The sequence below is a fragment of the Scyliorhinus torazame genome, chromosome 11 (assembly GCF_047496885.1).
Source record: "Scyliorhinus torazame isolate Kashiwa2021f chromosome 11, sScyTor2.1, whole genome shotgun sequence".
Lineage (NCBI taxonomy): Eukaryota > Metazoa > Chordata > Chondrichthyes > Carcharhiniformes > Scyliorhinidae > Scyliorhinus > Scyliorhinus torazame.
In genome coordinates this window covers 184,497,793-184,514,818 of record NC_092717.1, presented here as the reverse complement: position 1 = coordinate 184,514,818, position 17,026 = coordinate 184,497,793, and the positions used below count along the sequence as shown (strand labels likewise).

Sequence of the window (17,026 nt, the reverse complement as noted above, 5' to 3'; positions counted from 1 at the left end):
AGCACCATACTCCGTATGCTCCGGAGCGTGGCGACTCTTTGTGAGCCGTCCCGAACAGATCCTCTTTTCACTTATCTTATACCCGTTCTACCTTGTGTTGCCCTATTATGTATTTCTTTTCTTTTCTTTTCATGTACTTAATGATCTGGGACATATATTTAATAAACCAGGGGCTGGTTTTGCACAGTGGGCTAAACAGCTGGCTTGTAATGCAGAACAAGGCAGCAGCTCGTGTTCAATTCCCGTACCGGCCTCCCCGAACAGGCGCTGGAATGTGGCGACTAGGGGCTTTTCACAATAACTTAATTGAAGCCTACTTGTGACAATAAGTTATTATTATTATCTGTTGAGCTGCTCGCAGTAAAATACTTTTCACTGTACCCCGGTACACGTGACAATAAACAAAATCCAATCCAATGTCTATGATATGTATTTACATTGTGTATTTATCATATGTCCTATGTTATTCACGTATGTATCAATCTGCCAGGACTGTACGCAGAACAATACTTTTCATTGTACCTCAGTACACGTGACAATAAATCTAAATCTAAATGTAATTTGGCCAGCATCCACAACTCTGGAGGGCTGTGTTCCTGGTTTCCATGAGCTCGGGGTGAAAATAGGCTTCCTGATTTCATGTTACAACAGCTTAGCTATTTTTTAAGATCATACCTCATTATTCCAGATTCACTTACCGGAGTTTCTCTATTTACCTCATCAGCTCCTTTAATCATTTTCAACATCTAGTAGACCAACCTTCATCTTCTAAACTCCAGGAAAAACAAGTCATGTTTCGGAAACCCTTCCTCATAATTTAACCTTTTTAGTCCTGCTATCACTCTGGTAAATCTGCACAAAGTCCCATTTGAGGTCAATAACTGAGGTGCAGAGCCCAAAACTGAACACATATTCCATCTGGGTTCTGACCAAAGCACATTCAGGTTTGCTTAAGTTGTGAATCAAAATAAAAACACTGATTGCCACACTAACTGGTGGATTGACAGCAATCAATTCTGCAGTGTCCTGTACAGTTCAATGAAAAGTTCAAAAAACATTTTCGTTGTAGCATTTTTTGATGTTAGAAGACTGGCTAAACAAAAGAGCTGAACCTGTGATTTACTCCCTCTCCTGAGTAAGTCAGGGTCTTTAATTAAGAAGAAATTACAGGGCAGTAAGTGCATCAGTTATTACCAGAGTGGACAGTTGGTTCATGTTGAACCTGTGCAGTGAGTGTCAGTATTCAGTATGAGTACGAAGGTTAATCATAGCCAAGTTCCATTCTGTGATACCTGCTGGTGTGTGTGTGCCTGTGTGTGTGTGAGTTGTCATGATATGCAGACATGCAGATAATGATATACAGACAGGCACAGACAGGCAGCTAATGAACAGGACATGACCAATGAGCAGGCAGGACACTCAGGGGTGGTATCTCACTATAAAAGGCACGAGGCGCTCACACTCCGTCTCTTTCCACTGATGAACATCTACAGAGTGAGACAGGGTGTATTTACACTATCACACCTCCAGCACGTGGCTATGAGATAGTCTGGTTCAGTCAGACAGAGTAACCGCACTTAGGTTAGCAGAGAGTCGAACTCATAGAGAACTGTACTAACTATGCTACTGGTTCAATAAATCAGATTGAACTAACTTCAAGGTCTGGAGTATCTTTTGGTTAAAGCTGCATCCAGTTGCAGCCTGTGTTGTCCCAGAGTACATAACACGACATGCTACCAGGAGACTGCTTAATCTAGGTGGTTTACCTCAGTCCGTTCCGTGACGACCAGCGAATGTATCCCGGCACCATGGAGCAGATTCAGGCTCCTCACCAGCTCAGGACCTCCGGCAATCTCAGGGCCAACTGGCGGACATTCAAGCAAAGGTTTCTGCTGTACATCGAAGCTTCAGACCTCGTGGGTGCATCTGATGCAAGGAAGATCGCGCTTCTCCCCTCAACAGTGGGTGATCAAGCCATTGAACTCTTCAACTCTTCTCACTTCACCGAAGGCCAGGACAAGACAAAGTTTCAGACCATCCTGGACAAGTTTGATAGTCACTGTGAAGTGGACACCAATGAAATCTTCGAGCGCTACATATTTCAACAGCGTCTACAAGGTAAAGATGAATCTTTCAACTTCTTCTTAACTAACCTCCACCTGCTAGCGCTGTCCTGCAACTTTGGTGATATTGTTGAATCCATGTTCAGAGACCAAATCGTTTTTGGAGTTCTCTCTGATCCTCTGAGAGAACAGCTCTTAAAAAACAAGCATATGACCCTGCCAGTCACGACTGAAACATGTACAGTGCATGAGCACGCCAAAAATCGCTATGCCCAGTACAAATCGGCTGAAAATTAGAAACTTGCCTCCCACGAGGCAGAGAGTGGGCAGGCCATCTCCCGGATGCAGCGCCTCAGCATTGATGAAAGCGGCCATTTTGCGCGCTTTTCCCAGGGCCCCACGCATGCGCGATGCGAACGGGATAACGAAGGGGCCGACACCCACACTGCGCATGTGCAACGATGCGCGAAGCGTCAGGACGCTGACGTCATGACGTGCTGGAACTGCGGCAATGCCCACTAAAAGAAACACTGCCCTGCAAGAGGCAGGAGATGTTTAAACTGCGGGAAGCCTGGACACTATGCAGCCTTGTGCAGGTCTGCACCACCAGTCAGGCTTCCAGCCCACCTGTCAAGGCGCCGTCCCCCTCCCACCACCTCTCCAGCGGTCGACAAGGTTCAGACGCAGGCCCCAGAGACTGGACTTATGAACATTTGTTTTGTTTGCTATGTTCTGTTTTCTCACATTAGACAGTTGTGTTCACATGTAAATACGTTCACATATGCTGCCGCTCGTAAATATGTTAATATATGCCCCACATGTAAGTACGTTCCCATGTGCCAGCAAAACATAAATCAGATTGAACTAACTTTAAGGTCTGGAGTATCTTTTGGTTAAAGCTGCATCCAGTTGCAGCCTGTGTTATCCCAGAGTACATAACACGACATGAGTCTGTGTGTGTGTCTATGAGTGTGTGTGTTTATATGTGTGTGTGTCTGTGTGTGTGTGTGTGTCTGTGTGTGTGCCTGTGGTGAGTGTGTATCTGTGTCTATGTGTGTGTCTGTGTGTGAGAGAGTGTGTGTGTGTGTGTCTATGTGTACGTGTGTGTCTGTGTGTGCGTGAGTCTGTGTGTGTGTGTGTGTCTATGAGTGTGTGTGTCTATATGTTTGTGTGTCTGTCTGTGTGTGTGTGTGTGTGTGTCAGTGTGCATGAGTGTGTGTGTCTGTGAGAGAGTGTGTGTATGTGTATGTGGGGGTCCTGAGGCCACACCTGCTGGCAGGTAGCGGGACTGCAGCGGCAATCTTCCCAGAGGCAGCAAGGATGAAAGGACCCCTCGATCTTGAGTAACTTTCACAGGGGCAAAAACACTTCATTTCTTTGCAGGGGCTAAACAGGCAGGGCCTAATGTTCAGAGGAGAACCCTTCCAGTGGTGGCACGGTTGGGGGTGCTATGGAGGCTGCCGTTGCTGCTGGCGAACCCCTCCTGGCTCTGGTAGCCACTGTGGTGTGGCTGCCCCAGAGAACGGCCTCAACTGGCACTTTAATTGGCCAAAGTGCCAAGCTGTCCCAACGCAGCTCCCCAGAAATCTATCTGTCCCTCTCGCATATAGCTCCTAACATGCCACCGGGGACATCAGTGAAGTCTCTAAACATCCCAGCATGTGTGCATGACATGTGTAGCTGAGGAATGTGTGTGTGAATACAGGTGTTTTTATGCATGTCTGTGCAGGTTAAGATGAATAGTGTGTGTGAGCGACATAATAAGAGGAAGTTATGAGTCAGGGGCACGATCTTCCCAAAAGAAACAAAGTCTCCGAGCGAGCAGGTTTAGCCACGCTCTCCCGGCACTCGCATTGCTGAGAAACACATGGCTATTCAACGCGATTCACTTTGAATAAGGGGCCTAAATGGGGAACGCGCAGCCGAGGCCACACATAGCTCCGGTTTTTACAATGGGGAGCTTCGCTCGCCAGAATTCCCCAATGTGGCGAGAGATCGTGTCCTGATCTCCGAGGCCCACAAGAAAAATCCCAGACCTACCCCCAGCCTGAACGCAACATGGACTCCCGCCCCTCCCAATACCCAGAGCAGGCAACCCCAACCCAATCATGCACAAAACATGCCAGCTTGGCAATGTCAACCTGGCAGTGTCAGGGTGCCACTGCCAGGTCACCACCCTGGCCAAAGGGCATGCAGCTGAGGGCCTCCGATCCCCTTGGAGACCCCCAGGTCCCCGTGGCAAAGGGATTGAATCGCAAAGCCTCAGGTACCTTGGAAATCTGCACATTAGAGTAAGGCTAGCTGTCTCGCTCTAATATGCAGATTTGCTAAAACGTGGTCCCGTCCATTGTGGGCAGGATTCCCCTTGCAATGTCTCGCAAGATTGCGTTGAATCTCGCGAGGCATTGCAAACCGGGTAGATCCCGGGAGCGGGGTCCCCCGGCTTTCACCGACCATGCTGTGCCTCGGTGAGCTGCTTTTCTGGTGCAGTGTGGCCGGAAGATCGCATCCGTGGACTTGCATTGCTAACTCTATTTCTCACTCCACAGATGATGCCAGATCTGCTGAGTTTTTCCAGCATTTTCTGTTTTTATTTCAGATCTCCAGCATTGGCAGTATTTTGCATTTAGATTGATGTGTGTAGGTGCACATGTCTGTGTGTACATGTGTGTCAGAGCATGTGCAGACATATGTGCATATTGTCATGATATGCAGACACACAGATAATGATATACAGACAAGCAGCTAATGGACACAGGGAACAGGACATGACCAAGAAGCAGGCAGGACACTCAGGGGTGGGATCTGACTATAAAAGACACGAGGCACTCACGCTCCGCCTCTTTCCACTGATGAACATCTAGAGAGTCAGTCAAGGGTGTTGTTACAATCTCACACCTCCACCACGTGGCTAAGAGCTAGTCTGGTTCAGTCAGACAGAGTAACCACACTTCAGTTAGCAGAGAGTCGAACTGTGCTAACTGTGCTATTAGTTCAATAAACCTGATTGAACTAACTTCAAGGTCTGGAGTGTCTTTCTGATCTAAGCTGCATCCAGTTGCAGCCAGTGTTAGACCAGTGTACCTAACACAACACATATCAGTCATTGTGTTTGGAAATTGGTTATAGAAAACCCACAAACGATTGTTGGAATTAATTATTGTGGGCGATAGTTCCCATGGGATCCAAAGCTGCTTGACAAGCCACTACCTTCAGAATCAGAGGTGTAAAATTAGGGAACAATGAGACATACAAACCACAATAGCAGACAGCAGTGAACTGCTCATTTGAACTGCGTCTGTTGTGTTCTGTGACATAACCGTTGTAATGATGTATATAGAATATCTGGTTGTTTAACTAGGAAGATGATTTATTAACAAACATGTGGAAAGATAACTGACAGACAATGATATAGACAATGGCTACTAAATGAATTCAGTGAATTCGTCTGGAACTACTCTAAGTGCGACTATCCTCTCGTATGTCTTACCACCAATTAGCGGGTATCTCAAGTCAAGTGATGGATGTCTGACACCACCAGCTGTGGAATGGCCAATCTTCCTATCTCAAGCTCAGAGACATTGCAGCTAATCATACAGCCACCTTAAATGTGATCGACTAACTCAGAGACTGTGTGGGACTGTCTAGACTCACCTCACCCATTATCACACAGGATGAGATATTTCCCAATGAGGTGTCCAAAGATGTACAGGTTAAGTAGATTGGCCATGCTAAATTTCCCCTCAGTGTCCAAAGATGTACAGGTCAGGTGGGGTTACAGGCATAGGGTGGGCCTGGGTATGGTGCTCTCTCAGAGAAGATCGGCGCAGACTCGATGGGCCAAATGGCCTCCTTCTGCATTGTTGGGATTCTATGGAGATATTACCATAGCTCCTTTCAAAAGTTAGAGTTAATTATCAGCACTGCGGGGGGGGGGGGGGGGGGCAGTACGGTGGCACAGTGGTTAGCACTGCTGCCTCACGGTGCCAAGGTCCCAGGTTCGATCCCGGCTCTGGGCCACTGTCAGTGTGGAGTTTGCACATTCTCCCCGTGTTTGCGTAGGTTTCGCCCCCACAACCCAAAGATGTGCAGGATAGGTGGATTGGCCACACTAAATTGCCCCTTAATTGGAAAAAATGAATTGGGTAAATTAAAAACAAAATGAATGTGGGAACCAACAGTGGCACCACGTCAGTCTGACCGCGATGTCCATCATGGCCCCCGTCTTTAAGAGCCACAATCCACCCCTGTGACTATGGACACCTCCTTTAAAAGGTGGAGACAGGACAATGGGTACTGATGGTAGGGGACCTATACTTGGACAGCAGAATGGCGACCCTGCGGGAACACCCGAACAAGCTGCTCCAACTCCCGAATAGGAACAAACCACGATACATGCAAGTTAGAAACTTGCTCCGAAAGGAGAAGATGACGTTCCCCCAGCTGCTCGGACATTCCCGACTGGACAGACTCCTGATTGCGAGTGAATTATGGGACAGTAACTGCACTGACATTTATGGACGATGACAAGAGGCACAGAAGAAGTGGGAGGAAGAGTTAGGCATAGAGATAGGGGGGGGTGCTCCGGATAGGAGCACTGCATCGGGCGAACTCCGCCTCCTCAGTCACAAGGCTGCGCCCAATGCAGCTAAAGATGGTGCACAGGGCGCACTTAACCAAATCACAATTGAGTGGGTTCTTCCCGGAGGTGGAGGACAAATGTGAACGGGGCCACGGAGGTCCAACCAACCACACCCACATGCTCTGGTCCTGTCCCAGACTTGTCGGGTGCTGGACAGCCTTTTTCGAGGACAAGTCCAAGGTTGTGGGGATGAGGGTGGAGCCGTGCCTGCTAGTGGTAGACTTTGGGGAATCGGAGCAACCAGAGCTCTTTACAGGGAGAGGGGCAGATGCCCTAACCTTCGCCACCCTTATCACGCGTTGATGCCTCCTGCTCGCCTGATGCTCAGCTGCGCCACCCAAGCCGCAGACCGGATGTCCGATTTGGCAGAGTTTCTCAAATTGGAGAAAATAAAAGACACCATCGGGGATGAGAGTAAAGCTCCCACAAAGTGTGGGGGGTATTCACCAGCTTGTGCCAAGACCTGTTCGTGACCAGCATCCAATAAGCAAAGGGGGGAGGGACAGGTAGGAAGGGGGTGTAGGACAGGAGGGGCCGGGGCCAGGGTGGGGGGGTGACAGAAGCAGGAAAAGGGAATGGGAACAGACAAAGGCCGAGGAAACACAGGGAGGCGACCACAATGGCAAGAACAAAACACGCCTGGCCGACCCTGGTACGTTTTAGCACCAGGAGGCAGTGAAGACGAGAGCAAAGCTATACGGTGTTGGCAGCCTTCCTCTGGGGGCTCGCAAACAGGGGCCCCTCTGGAAGACATAACTAACTGTCTGCCCCACATGATTTCTTTTCCTAGTTACTTTTTCTTTCCTCACTGTTCATACGTAGTTTGTAGACTCCGTTTGTGTTTACTTTCTTTCTTTTCTCTTTTCTGTATAGCTATGTTAGAGTTACTATGTTTTATCATTAACATAGGTTGTTGTCAATAATCACAAAACCAACAAAAATATTTTTTTAAAACAATATCCTGTGCCACAGGAGCACCTTGATCAGCAAATCCATGGCACGCTTGTTCCTGTTTAGGGAGCAATGCTTTCTTGCTGCAACATGAGTCTGCACACTAAGGCACTTACGTGGTAAGGAATAAGTGAGATCAAGCTTCCAAGTGGGAACTTGTCAAAATCCAGCTTCCCCGAGGCCGGCTCTATCCTCCCGTGTTCTTGTGTCATTCCCACTAACCTGCAATGAGGAAAACAGATTAAAACCAATGGGCAGGTCCCTGCATATACTGGGAAGTAGAATGTGCAGTGGGTTGGACATCAGGCTTTCAACATTTTAAGGCAAAGAGTAAGAAGGGCCTGGAAATCCCAGGAATTCCACTTCACTGTTGTCAGTGTATTATGGCAGAACCTATTCATAAGCTTTGCCATCAATCCCAGGCACGTGTCAAGTAGATAACTGGGATGGGCGGCACTAGCAAGGTGCAAGAGTACCGGCCAACCCAGCCCAGCCCAGTCCAGCCCTGCCCAGCTCAGCCCAGCTCAGCTCAGCCCAGCCCAGCTCAACCCAGCTCAGCCCAGCAAGCCCAGCTCAACCCAGCTCAGCCCAGCCCAGCCCAGCTCAACCCAGCTCAGCTCAGCAAGCCCAGCTCAACCCAGCTCAGCTCAGCCCAGCCCAGCCCAGCCCAGCTCAGCCCAGCTCAGCCCAGCCCAGCTCAGCCCAGCAAGCCCAGCTCAACCCAGCTCAGCCCAGCCCAGCTCAGCCCAGCCCAGCCCAGCTCAGCCCAGCTCAGCCCAGCCCAGCTCAACCCAGCTCAGCCCAGCAAGCCCAGCTCAACCCAGCTCAGCTCAGCCCAGCTCAGCCCAGCCCAGCCCAGCTCAGCTCAGCCCAGCCCAGCCCAGCCCAGCTCTGCCCAGCCCAGCCCAGCTCAGCCCAGCCCAGCTCAGCCCAGCCCAGCCCAGCCCAGCCCAGCTCAATCTGACTTGTCTCTGGTCTCCCGCCTTTTTTCTGGGTTTGGCTCCCATTTCCATTCTGCTGTTTGCTGCCAAGACGAGCATTTATCATAATTGCCCTTGAGAATCTGGTGGTGAGCCAGCTTCTGAAACCGCCACTGTTCATGTGCTGTAGGTACACCCACAGTTCTGTTAGGAAAGGAATTCCAGGATATTGACAGTGAAGGGACAACAATCTCCAGCTGCCGACGGCGAAATCGTATTCAGCGATCAGCTGGATAATACCCGTTTCCGACCAAATCGAGGGCGGCGCTGCTTTTGCGATGCTCTGCGAGTACGCAGCACGCCATATCGACGAACTCCGATGCTCTGCGAGTACGCAGCACGCCATATCGACGAACTCCGATGCTCTGCCCCAGACGGGCCGAGTTCCCGATGGCGTCATTCGCGTGTTCTATCATCCGTCTGGAAATCGGCGTGGCGGCTGCGGAGGGCTGATCTGCGGGCAGGGTGGACTTTGTCAGGGGCTGGGGGCACTGTTGGAGGGTGGTCCGTGGCTGATGAGCTGGCTAAACGGGGGGCACTAATTTGCAGACCGGGTCCATGCGTGGCCGGCGCCATGTTGCATGGCGCGGCCACTGCAGGTTGCTGCCGTGCGCATGCGCGGCCAAGGACCCGGCAATTCTCCGGGCCGTATCGGCAGCTAGAACCGGGTGCTCTACGCTGACGGCATGCTAGCCCCCAGCCAAATGGAGGATCGGTGGCCGTTTTGTCCCGAATTTTCAGGTGTAAAACGCCACCGTTCCCACGCCGGCTTGAGGACGTAGCCTCAGAATCGAGAATCCAGCTCAATGTAGTTCGGGATGGTGTGTGATTTTGAGGGGAACTTGCAGATTCACTTGCTACCCTTGTTCTACGTGGTAGAGGTAGGGGATTCAGTGATGATAATGCCATTGAATGACATTTTAAAAAATATATTTAGAGTCCCCAATTATTTTCTTTCCAATTAAGAGGTAATTTAGCCAATCCACCTAGCCTGGACATCTATTGGGTTGTGGGGGTAAGACCCAGGCAAACATGTGAGAATGTACAAACTTCACATGGGCAGCGACCCGGGGCCGGGATCGAACCCGGGTCCGAACCCAGGTCCTCAGCGCCGTAAGGCAGCAGTGCTAACCACTGTGCCACCATGCTGCCCTCAACACTGTTGAATGTCAAGGGAAAGTGATTAGATTCTCTATCTTGTTACTAGCCACTTATCATCCCAAGTCTGAATATTATCCAGGTCTTGCTGCATGTGACGCAGACTGCTTCAGGATCTGAGGTCTTCTGAATGGAGCTGAACTTTGTGCAATGATCCACAAACATCCCCATTTTTGACTTTATAATGGAAAGAAGGTAATTGATTAAAGAGCTGAAGTTGGTTGGGCCTAGGACACTGCCCTGAGAACTTGGGAAACAATGTCCTGGGACTAAGATGATTGGCCACTGACAGTCATAACCGTTTTCCTTTGTGCTGGGTATGACTCGAACTAGTGGAGAGTTTCCTCCCGACTCCCATTGGCTGTCATTTTGCTGGGGCTCCTTGATGCCACCCTTAGTCACATGTTGCCCTGATGTCAAGGGCAGTCACTCTCACTTCACCTCTGGAATTCATCTCCTTGGTCAATGTTTAAATCAAGGTTTAATGAGGTCTGAAGCCGAGTGATTCTGACAAAACCCTAACTAAGCATTCGGGAGTGGTTATTGGTGCTACTTGATAGCTGTGGTAGCATGCCCCTTTAAGGGGCAGATTCTCAGACCCATTCAGCCAATCAGGCTGGAGCGCATGAATCCTGGGGCCGAGCATGGGTTTTCCTCACCAGTCTGGAGTCTGGAGTCATGGAGTTATTTAAAAAATATATAAATTTAGAGTACCCAATTATTGTTTTTGTCCAATTAAGGGGCAATTTATGTGGCCAATCCGCCTACCCTGCATATCTTTGGGTTGTGGGGGTGAAATCCATGCAGACACGGGGAGAATGTGCAAACTCCACACGGACAGTGACCCTGGGCCGGGATTCAAACCCGGGTCCTCAGCGCCGTAGTCCCAGTGTTAATTCATTTTTACGAGATGTGGGCTTCGCTGGTTAGCCCAACATATGTTGCCCATCTCTGATTTCCCTCGATAAGGTGGTGGTGAGCTGCCTTCTTGAAACACTGCAGTCCATGTGATGTAGGTACACCCACAGTGCTATTTGGGAGGGAGTTCCAGGATTTTCAGAGAATTTATAGTGCAGAAGGAGGCCATTCGGCCCATCGAGTCTGCACCGGCTCTTGGAAAGAGCACCCGACCCAAGGTCAACACCTCCACCCTGTCCCCATAACCCAGTAACCCCACCCAACACTAAGGGCAATTTTGGACACTAAGGGCAATTTAGCAAGGCCAATCCACCTAACCTGCACATCTTTGGACTGTGGGAGGAAACGGAGCACCCAGAGGAAACCCATGCACACACGGGGAGAATGTGCAGACTCCGCACAGACAGTGACCCAAGTCGGAATCGAACCTGGGACCCTGGAGCTGTGAAGCAATTGTGCTATCCACAATGCTACCGTACTGCCCTTTTGACCCAATGGCAGTGGAGGAACAGTGATATATTTCCGAGTCAGGATGATGAGTGACTTGGAAAGGAACCTCAAGGTAATGGTGTCCCCATGTATCTGCTGCCCGTGTCCTTCTAAATGTGTTGCTAATTGTGTACTCTTTATTTGGCTCTGAATATGGCGGTCAATATGGTCGCCTTCCTTAATTCTAATTACGTTTTGCTCTAGAGTCGCCAGGTATCTTTCGATACCGCCACACGGTTCAAACCGAATACTGATCAAAGACTCGATACACCAGTTAGTTAGTTCAAAGTCAAATGCTTATTTATTTACACACACAGTTAAATGTAATCATGCACATATACTACAGACTAAACTATCACTACTGCTGAAGCCGAGACTTAGCTTCGGGCGCCCACTCAGTCAGAGGAACAATGGCCGTTGTTCGGTTCTGAGGCTATTGAGGTTGAAGTGGTGAAGGGGAACAGCTAAGGTCGTCTGTCTGGTAGCGTGCGTTGACCTTGGACTTACTTGTTCTGGTGCAGCTGTTGGACAGGTCTCTCCTCGTTGAGAGCCGGAGCCAAGAGAACAAATCTCTCTTGGGGGATCCTTCTTATACCCAAAGGGGCTTCGCGTGCTTTTGGGCGGGCCTTGAACTTGGCCCCAATTAATTGGGCCATTTCTCAATCGTTCCCATCGATTTCCTCCAATAAAGGGGTGGGTGCCCTGATGGCTGGGTGTGTCCTAGGTGGCCGTTGGCCTGCTTTGTTCTGGTCTCCTCTGGCGCCGGGGTGTCTGTCTTAGTATCGGTTACTCAAATGTTACTCTTTTGTCCCCGGAGATGGGCCATTAGTATGCTAATGAGTTTACAGTTTTGGTCTTGTCTGGGAGCTGCGGCTCCAATATGCAGATAAATCCTGAACTAACTTGTTTTCTCAGTATTGTCCATTTTCCCTGCAATCTTTGCAAAGTGTCCATTTTGTAATCGGGAAGTGGCCATCCCAGATGGCTACACTCACTTCTTGTGATCCTCAACGCGAAGCATGAAGGATCACATTACCGCATCGTCTTCGTTCTCTGACCAAGCGGGGCACCCATCAGCACTTCACGGGCTCTACACTGCCCTCTCCTATCAAATACAATTTTTTACTTAAAATCATTTTGCATACATACATCATCATAAAACACTACGGGGCGTTATGACATTCAGGCATGCATTAAATAATTTTAAAAACTGGAACCTCTAACTATCCTCAATAAACTATCCTCACTCAAACAATCAACAATAATTCTACAACACTTTAAATGTACAAATAGCAGCAACACAAGTTTCTCTGGCTTGGCAGTCAAGCACAGAGGTTTACATTTCTTTATTGAACAAAACACACACAAAGAAAAACGGATGCACTTTAATTCACTCAAGGGGTTGGGGGGTGTCATGATATTCAAACACACACATCATGATAGACACACCAACAGACAAATCAGAACACACAACACCACAACCAATCACAGACAAAGACAGGGACAGTACAAAAGGACAAACACGGCACCTGGTGGGCAGTAGATCTGGGGACAAGGACAACGACAAGACCTGTAATAACACCACAGACAGGGAGTCCCCACGTGCAGAGTATCAAGACAAAACTGTGGATAGTAAGTTCGAATAAAACAGCGTTGTACCAAACACAACTGTGTTGGCTCATCTGTGTGTCAGAACGCCCAACACCACATGGTACAGGAGTGGATCGATACCTGCCGACTAACCTGCCATTCTGGACATGGACCTCACCAATAAACCGCAGCCGTTGCAAGTCGCAGGGAACCTTGGTACCAATTGGAAGCTCTTCAAGCAGCGATTTGACCTGTACATCCGAGCCAACGAGAAACAGAGTGCCTCGGACGAAACAAAGATTGCAATGCTCCTCTCCTACGCAGGTCAGCACGCCATCGATGTCTTCAACTCACTGGTGTTCGAAGAAGGCGAAAACCAATCCAAGTATGACACAGTCATCCTCAAGCTAGACCAGCACTTTAATGTTGAAGTGAATGAAAGCTTTGAAAGATATCTCTTTCAGCGATGCCTGCAAGGTAAGGAGGAGCTTTTTCAACCCTTTTTGACGCACCTCCGAATTCTAGCGCAGTCCTGCGGTTACGGCAACACCTCAGAGTCCATGATCAGGGACCAGATTGTTTTTGGCGTTGCCTCTAGTAGCCTACGCCAGCAGCTTCTTAAAATAAAAGGCCTCACCTTAGCGTCTGCTGTGGAAGCCTGTGTCCTCCACGAGAATGCAACCAGCCGTTTTGCCCGATTTCAGGCGTCCGAATTGGCACGGAGGGGGTCCCCAGCCGTCGAATCGGCAAGCCAGGCCGCCCACGACGCCAAACGCATCCAGGCCATCGATTATCTCCCAACCCGCGGCCCCGGCGAGAGCGGCCGCTTCCCGCGCTTTTCGCGGTCTCCCGCGCTTGTGCGCGCCAAAACCAACGGCAACATCGAGGGATGCACCGCGCAGGCGCGCCCAATGCAAGATCGCACTGCGCATGTGCAGTGGCGCAACGAACGCCATGACGACATGACGTGCAGCAACTGTGGAGCTGTACACTTAAAAGGGCAATGTCCTGCTAAAAACCGACAGTGCCCACGATGTGACAAGATGGGCCACTATGCTGCCTACTGTCGTGCAGCTCAACCCATGGATCCTAAACATCTCCGACAACCTCGCAGACACGTCAGGACCGTCCAGCCCACGCATCAAGACTTCCAGCTAAATGATGCAGATGACCAGGATGCCTTCCGGGTTTCCGTCATCGATGTAAACAGGGTCAACGCCATCAATCCGGCTGATGAGTGGAGTGCCACCCTAACGGACAACCGATCACACGTCACCTTCCGTCTGGACACCGGCGCATCCGCCAACCTGATTGCATATTCTGAATTCCAGGCCATGAAGGTCAAACCACCCATCACGCCATCCCGGCTCAAGATGGTTGATTATAACGGGAACGTCATCCCGTCCATGGGTTCTTGCCAGCTACAGGTAACTCACAAAACGCACACGGCCACACTCCCCTTAGAAGTTGTTGGCTCATCAAAAGATTTGTTACTGGGCGCACAGGCGTGTAAGGTCCTTCACCTGGTACAGCGCATTATGTCTCTCTCTCCAGATGAGATATCCGACTTCCCGGATGCTGAGTTCCACGCAAATCTCCATTCCCTCCTTGCTCACAACCAGGAGGTATTTGAAGGCATGGGGACATTGCCATACACTTACAAGATTCGACTCAAACCGGACGCCATCCCGGTCGTTCATGCACCTCGCAGGGTTCCTGCGTCACTCAAAGACCGCCTCAAGTTGCAGCTGCAGGCTCTTCAGGACCAAGGGGTCCTATCCAGGGTCACGGAGCCCATGCCATGGGTCAGCTCCATGGTCTGTGTAAAGAAGCCCTCTGACGAGATCCGCATATGCATAGATCCTAAAGATCTAAATAACAACATTATGCGGGAACACTATCCCATCCCGAAACGAGAGGAAATCACCAGCGAGATGGCCCAAGCCAAAATATTTACCAAATTGGATGCGTCCAAAGGATTTTGGCAGATCCAATTGGACCCGGCCAGCCGAAGGCTATGCACGTTCAACACCCCTTTCGGCAGATTCTGCTACAACCGGATGCCATTTGGCATCATCTCGGCATCTGAGGTTTTCCACCGAATCATGGAGCAGATGATGGAAGGCATCGAAGGGGTACGTGTATATGTGGACGATATCATCATTTGGTCCACCACTCCGCAGGAGCACATGCATCGTCTACGACGCGTCTTCGCCCGCATACGACAAAATGGCCTGCGTCTCAACCGCGCCAAGTGTGCCTTTGGCCAGATGGAGCTGAAATTCCTCGGGGACCACATCTCACGATCAGGGGTCCGTCCCGATGCAGACAAAATTAGCGCCATCACAGCCATGCCACGGCCGACTGACAAGAAGGCTGTCCTAAGATTCTTGGGCATGGTCAACTTCCTTGGGAAGTTCATTCCCAACCTTGCTTCTCATACAACGGCTATGCGCCATCTCGTGAAGCAATCAACAGAATTCCAATGGCAACAATCGCACCAGCTGGAATGGGGGGGGGCTCAAGCACAAACTGGTCACGGCACCAGTGTTGGCGTTCTTTGACACGGCTCGCCCCACAAAAATCTCAACGGAGACTTCCGGGTGCGGCGATGACCAGCTGAGTCACACGTTTCGGCAGCTCCCGGTGGAACGGACTTTTGGGCTCTTAATAAGAGCCCCAGCGGCAATTTTAACGGCTAAAAGTACTGTGCGGCGAACCAGAAGGGAATCCCCCCTGGATACGGATGAAAAAAGGAGAGGAAGGTGGCCGGATTGCGGTGGATCCTTTAGAGCAGCGGCAAGGAAGGCAAGCAAAAACCAAGATGGCGTCGGAAGGTGGCAGTTTAATATGGGGCCCTGAACAACACGAGTTCTTGAAACGCTGCGTGGAAGAACTCAAAAAGGAAATGAAGAAGGAGCTGTTGGCCCCGATATTACAGGCGATCGAAGGGCTAAAGGAGGAGCAAAAGACCCAGGAGCGGGAGCTTCGGGTCGTGAAGGCAAAGGCAGCCGAGAATGAGGACGACATACAGGGCCTGGTGGTGAAGACGGAGCTGCACGAGGCACACCATAAACGATGTGTGGAAAGGCTGGAGGCGCTGGAGAACAACGCGAGGAGGACCAACCTAAGGATTCTTGGTCTTCCTGAAGGTGCGGAGGGAGCGGACCTCGGGGCATATGTGAGCACGATGCTGCACTCGCTAATGGGAGCGGAGGCCCCGGCGGGTCCGCTGGAGGTGGAGGGAGCATACCGAGTGATGGCGCGAGGACCGAGAGCAGGAGAAATTCCTAGAGCCATAGTGGTGAGATTCCTCCGTTTTAAGGATAGAGAGATGGTCCTTAGATGGGCAAAGAAAACTCGGAACAGTAAGTGGGAGAATGCGGTGATCCGCGTATATCAAGACTGGAGTGCGGAGGTGGCGAGAAGGAGGGCGAGCTTTAATCGGGCCAAGGCGGTGCTTCACAAAAAGAAGATAAAATTCAGAATGCTGCAACCGGCAAGACTGTGGGTCACATATCAAGGGAGGCACCACTACTTTGAGACGGCGGATGAGGCGTGGACTTTTATCGTGGAAGAAAAATTGGAATGAGCGGGTTATTTAATAATAATTTAAAAAAAAGAACGTTTGAAACAAAGTGGTGGGGCGAGTATGGGGGGGGCGAAGAGGGGGGTAAAAAGGGGGGAAAGAGGAGTTTTAAGTTATTAATCCTGCGATGTGGTAACTTTTCTCTCTTCCACAGGAGGTGGTGGGGGGAGGAAAGGAGGTGGAGGAGATGGGGCGTTGGCCATTGGGGGCGGGGCCAAGGGGGAAGCGCGGGCTCGGTTCCCGCGCTATGATAATCATGGCGGGAATAGGGAAGCAGGAAGGAGGGGGCGTCGCACGGTGCGAGCCGAGGTCACGGGGGGAAGCCGAGGTCGGCCAGAGTTTGCTGACTTCTGGGAGCAACATGGGGGGTGTAACTACGCTAGTGGGGGATCTAGCGGGGGGGGGGGGGGGGGGTGGGAGGGGGGAATTATTGGGCTGCTGCTGCTGGGGAGAGGGGGGAGCTGGTAAGGGGTGGGATGGGCGGGGGGGCACCGCCTGGGGGGGACACAGCTGCGTGGGAACCGGGTGAGGAGCTGGAAAAAGGGGATGGCTAATCGACAAGGGGGGGGGGTAAAAAGTCCCCCAACCCGGCTGATCACGTGGAACGTGAGAGGGCTGAACGGGCCGATAAAGAGGGCACGGGTAC

The 17,026-nt window shown here is 50.6% G+C and overlaps 1 protein-coding gene across 3 annotated transcripts in view; it reads right to left on the bottom strand.

The window, feature by feature from the left end:
• The window catches only part of LOC140385704 (D-serine dehydratase), a 227,584-nt gene that overhangs the window by 33,058 nt on the left and 177,500 nt on the right, over positions 1 to 17,026 (bottom strand). For all 3 annotated transcript variants that reach the window (XM_072468143.1, XM_072468142.1, XM_072468144.1), the window contains exon 7: positions 7,773 to 7,878. In XM_072468143.1, coding sequence (XP_072324244.1) covers positions 7,773 to 7,878 — 106 coding nt within the window. The remainder of the gene's footprint in view (positions 1 to 7,772; positions 7,879 to 17,026) is intronic.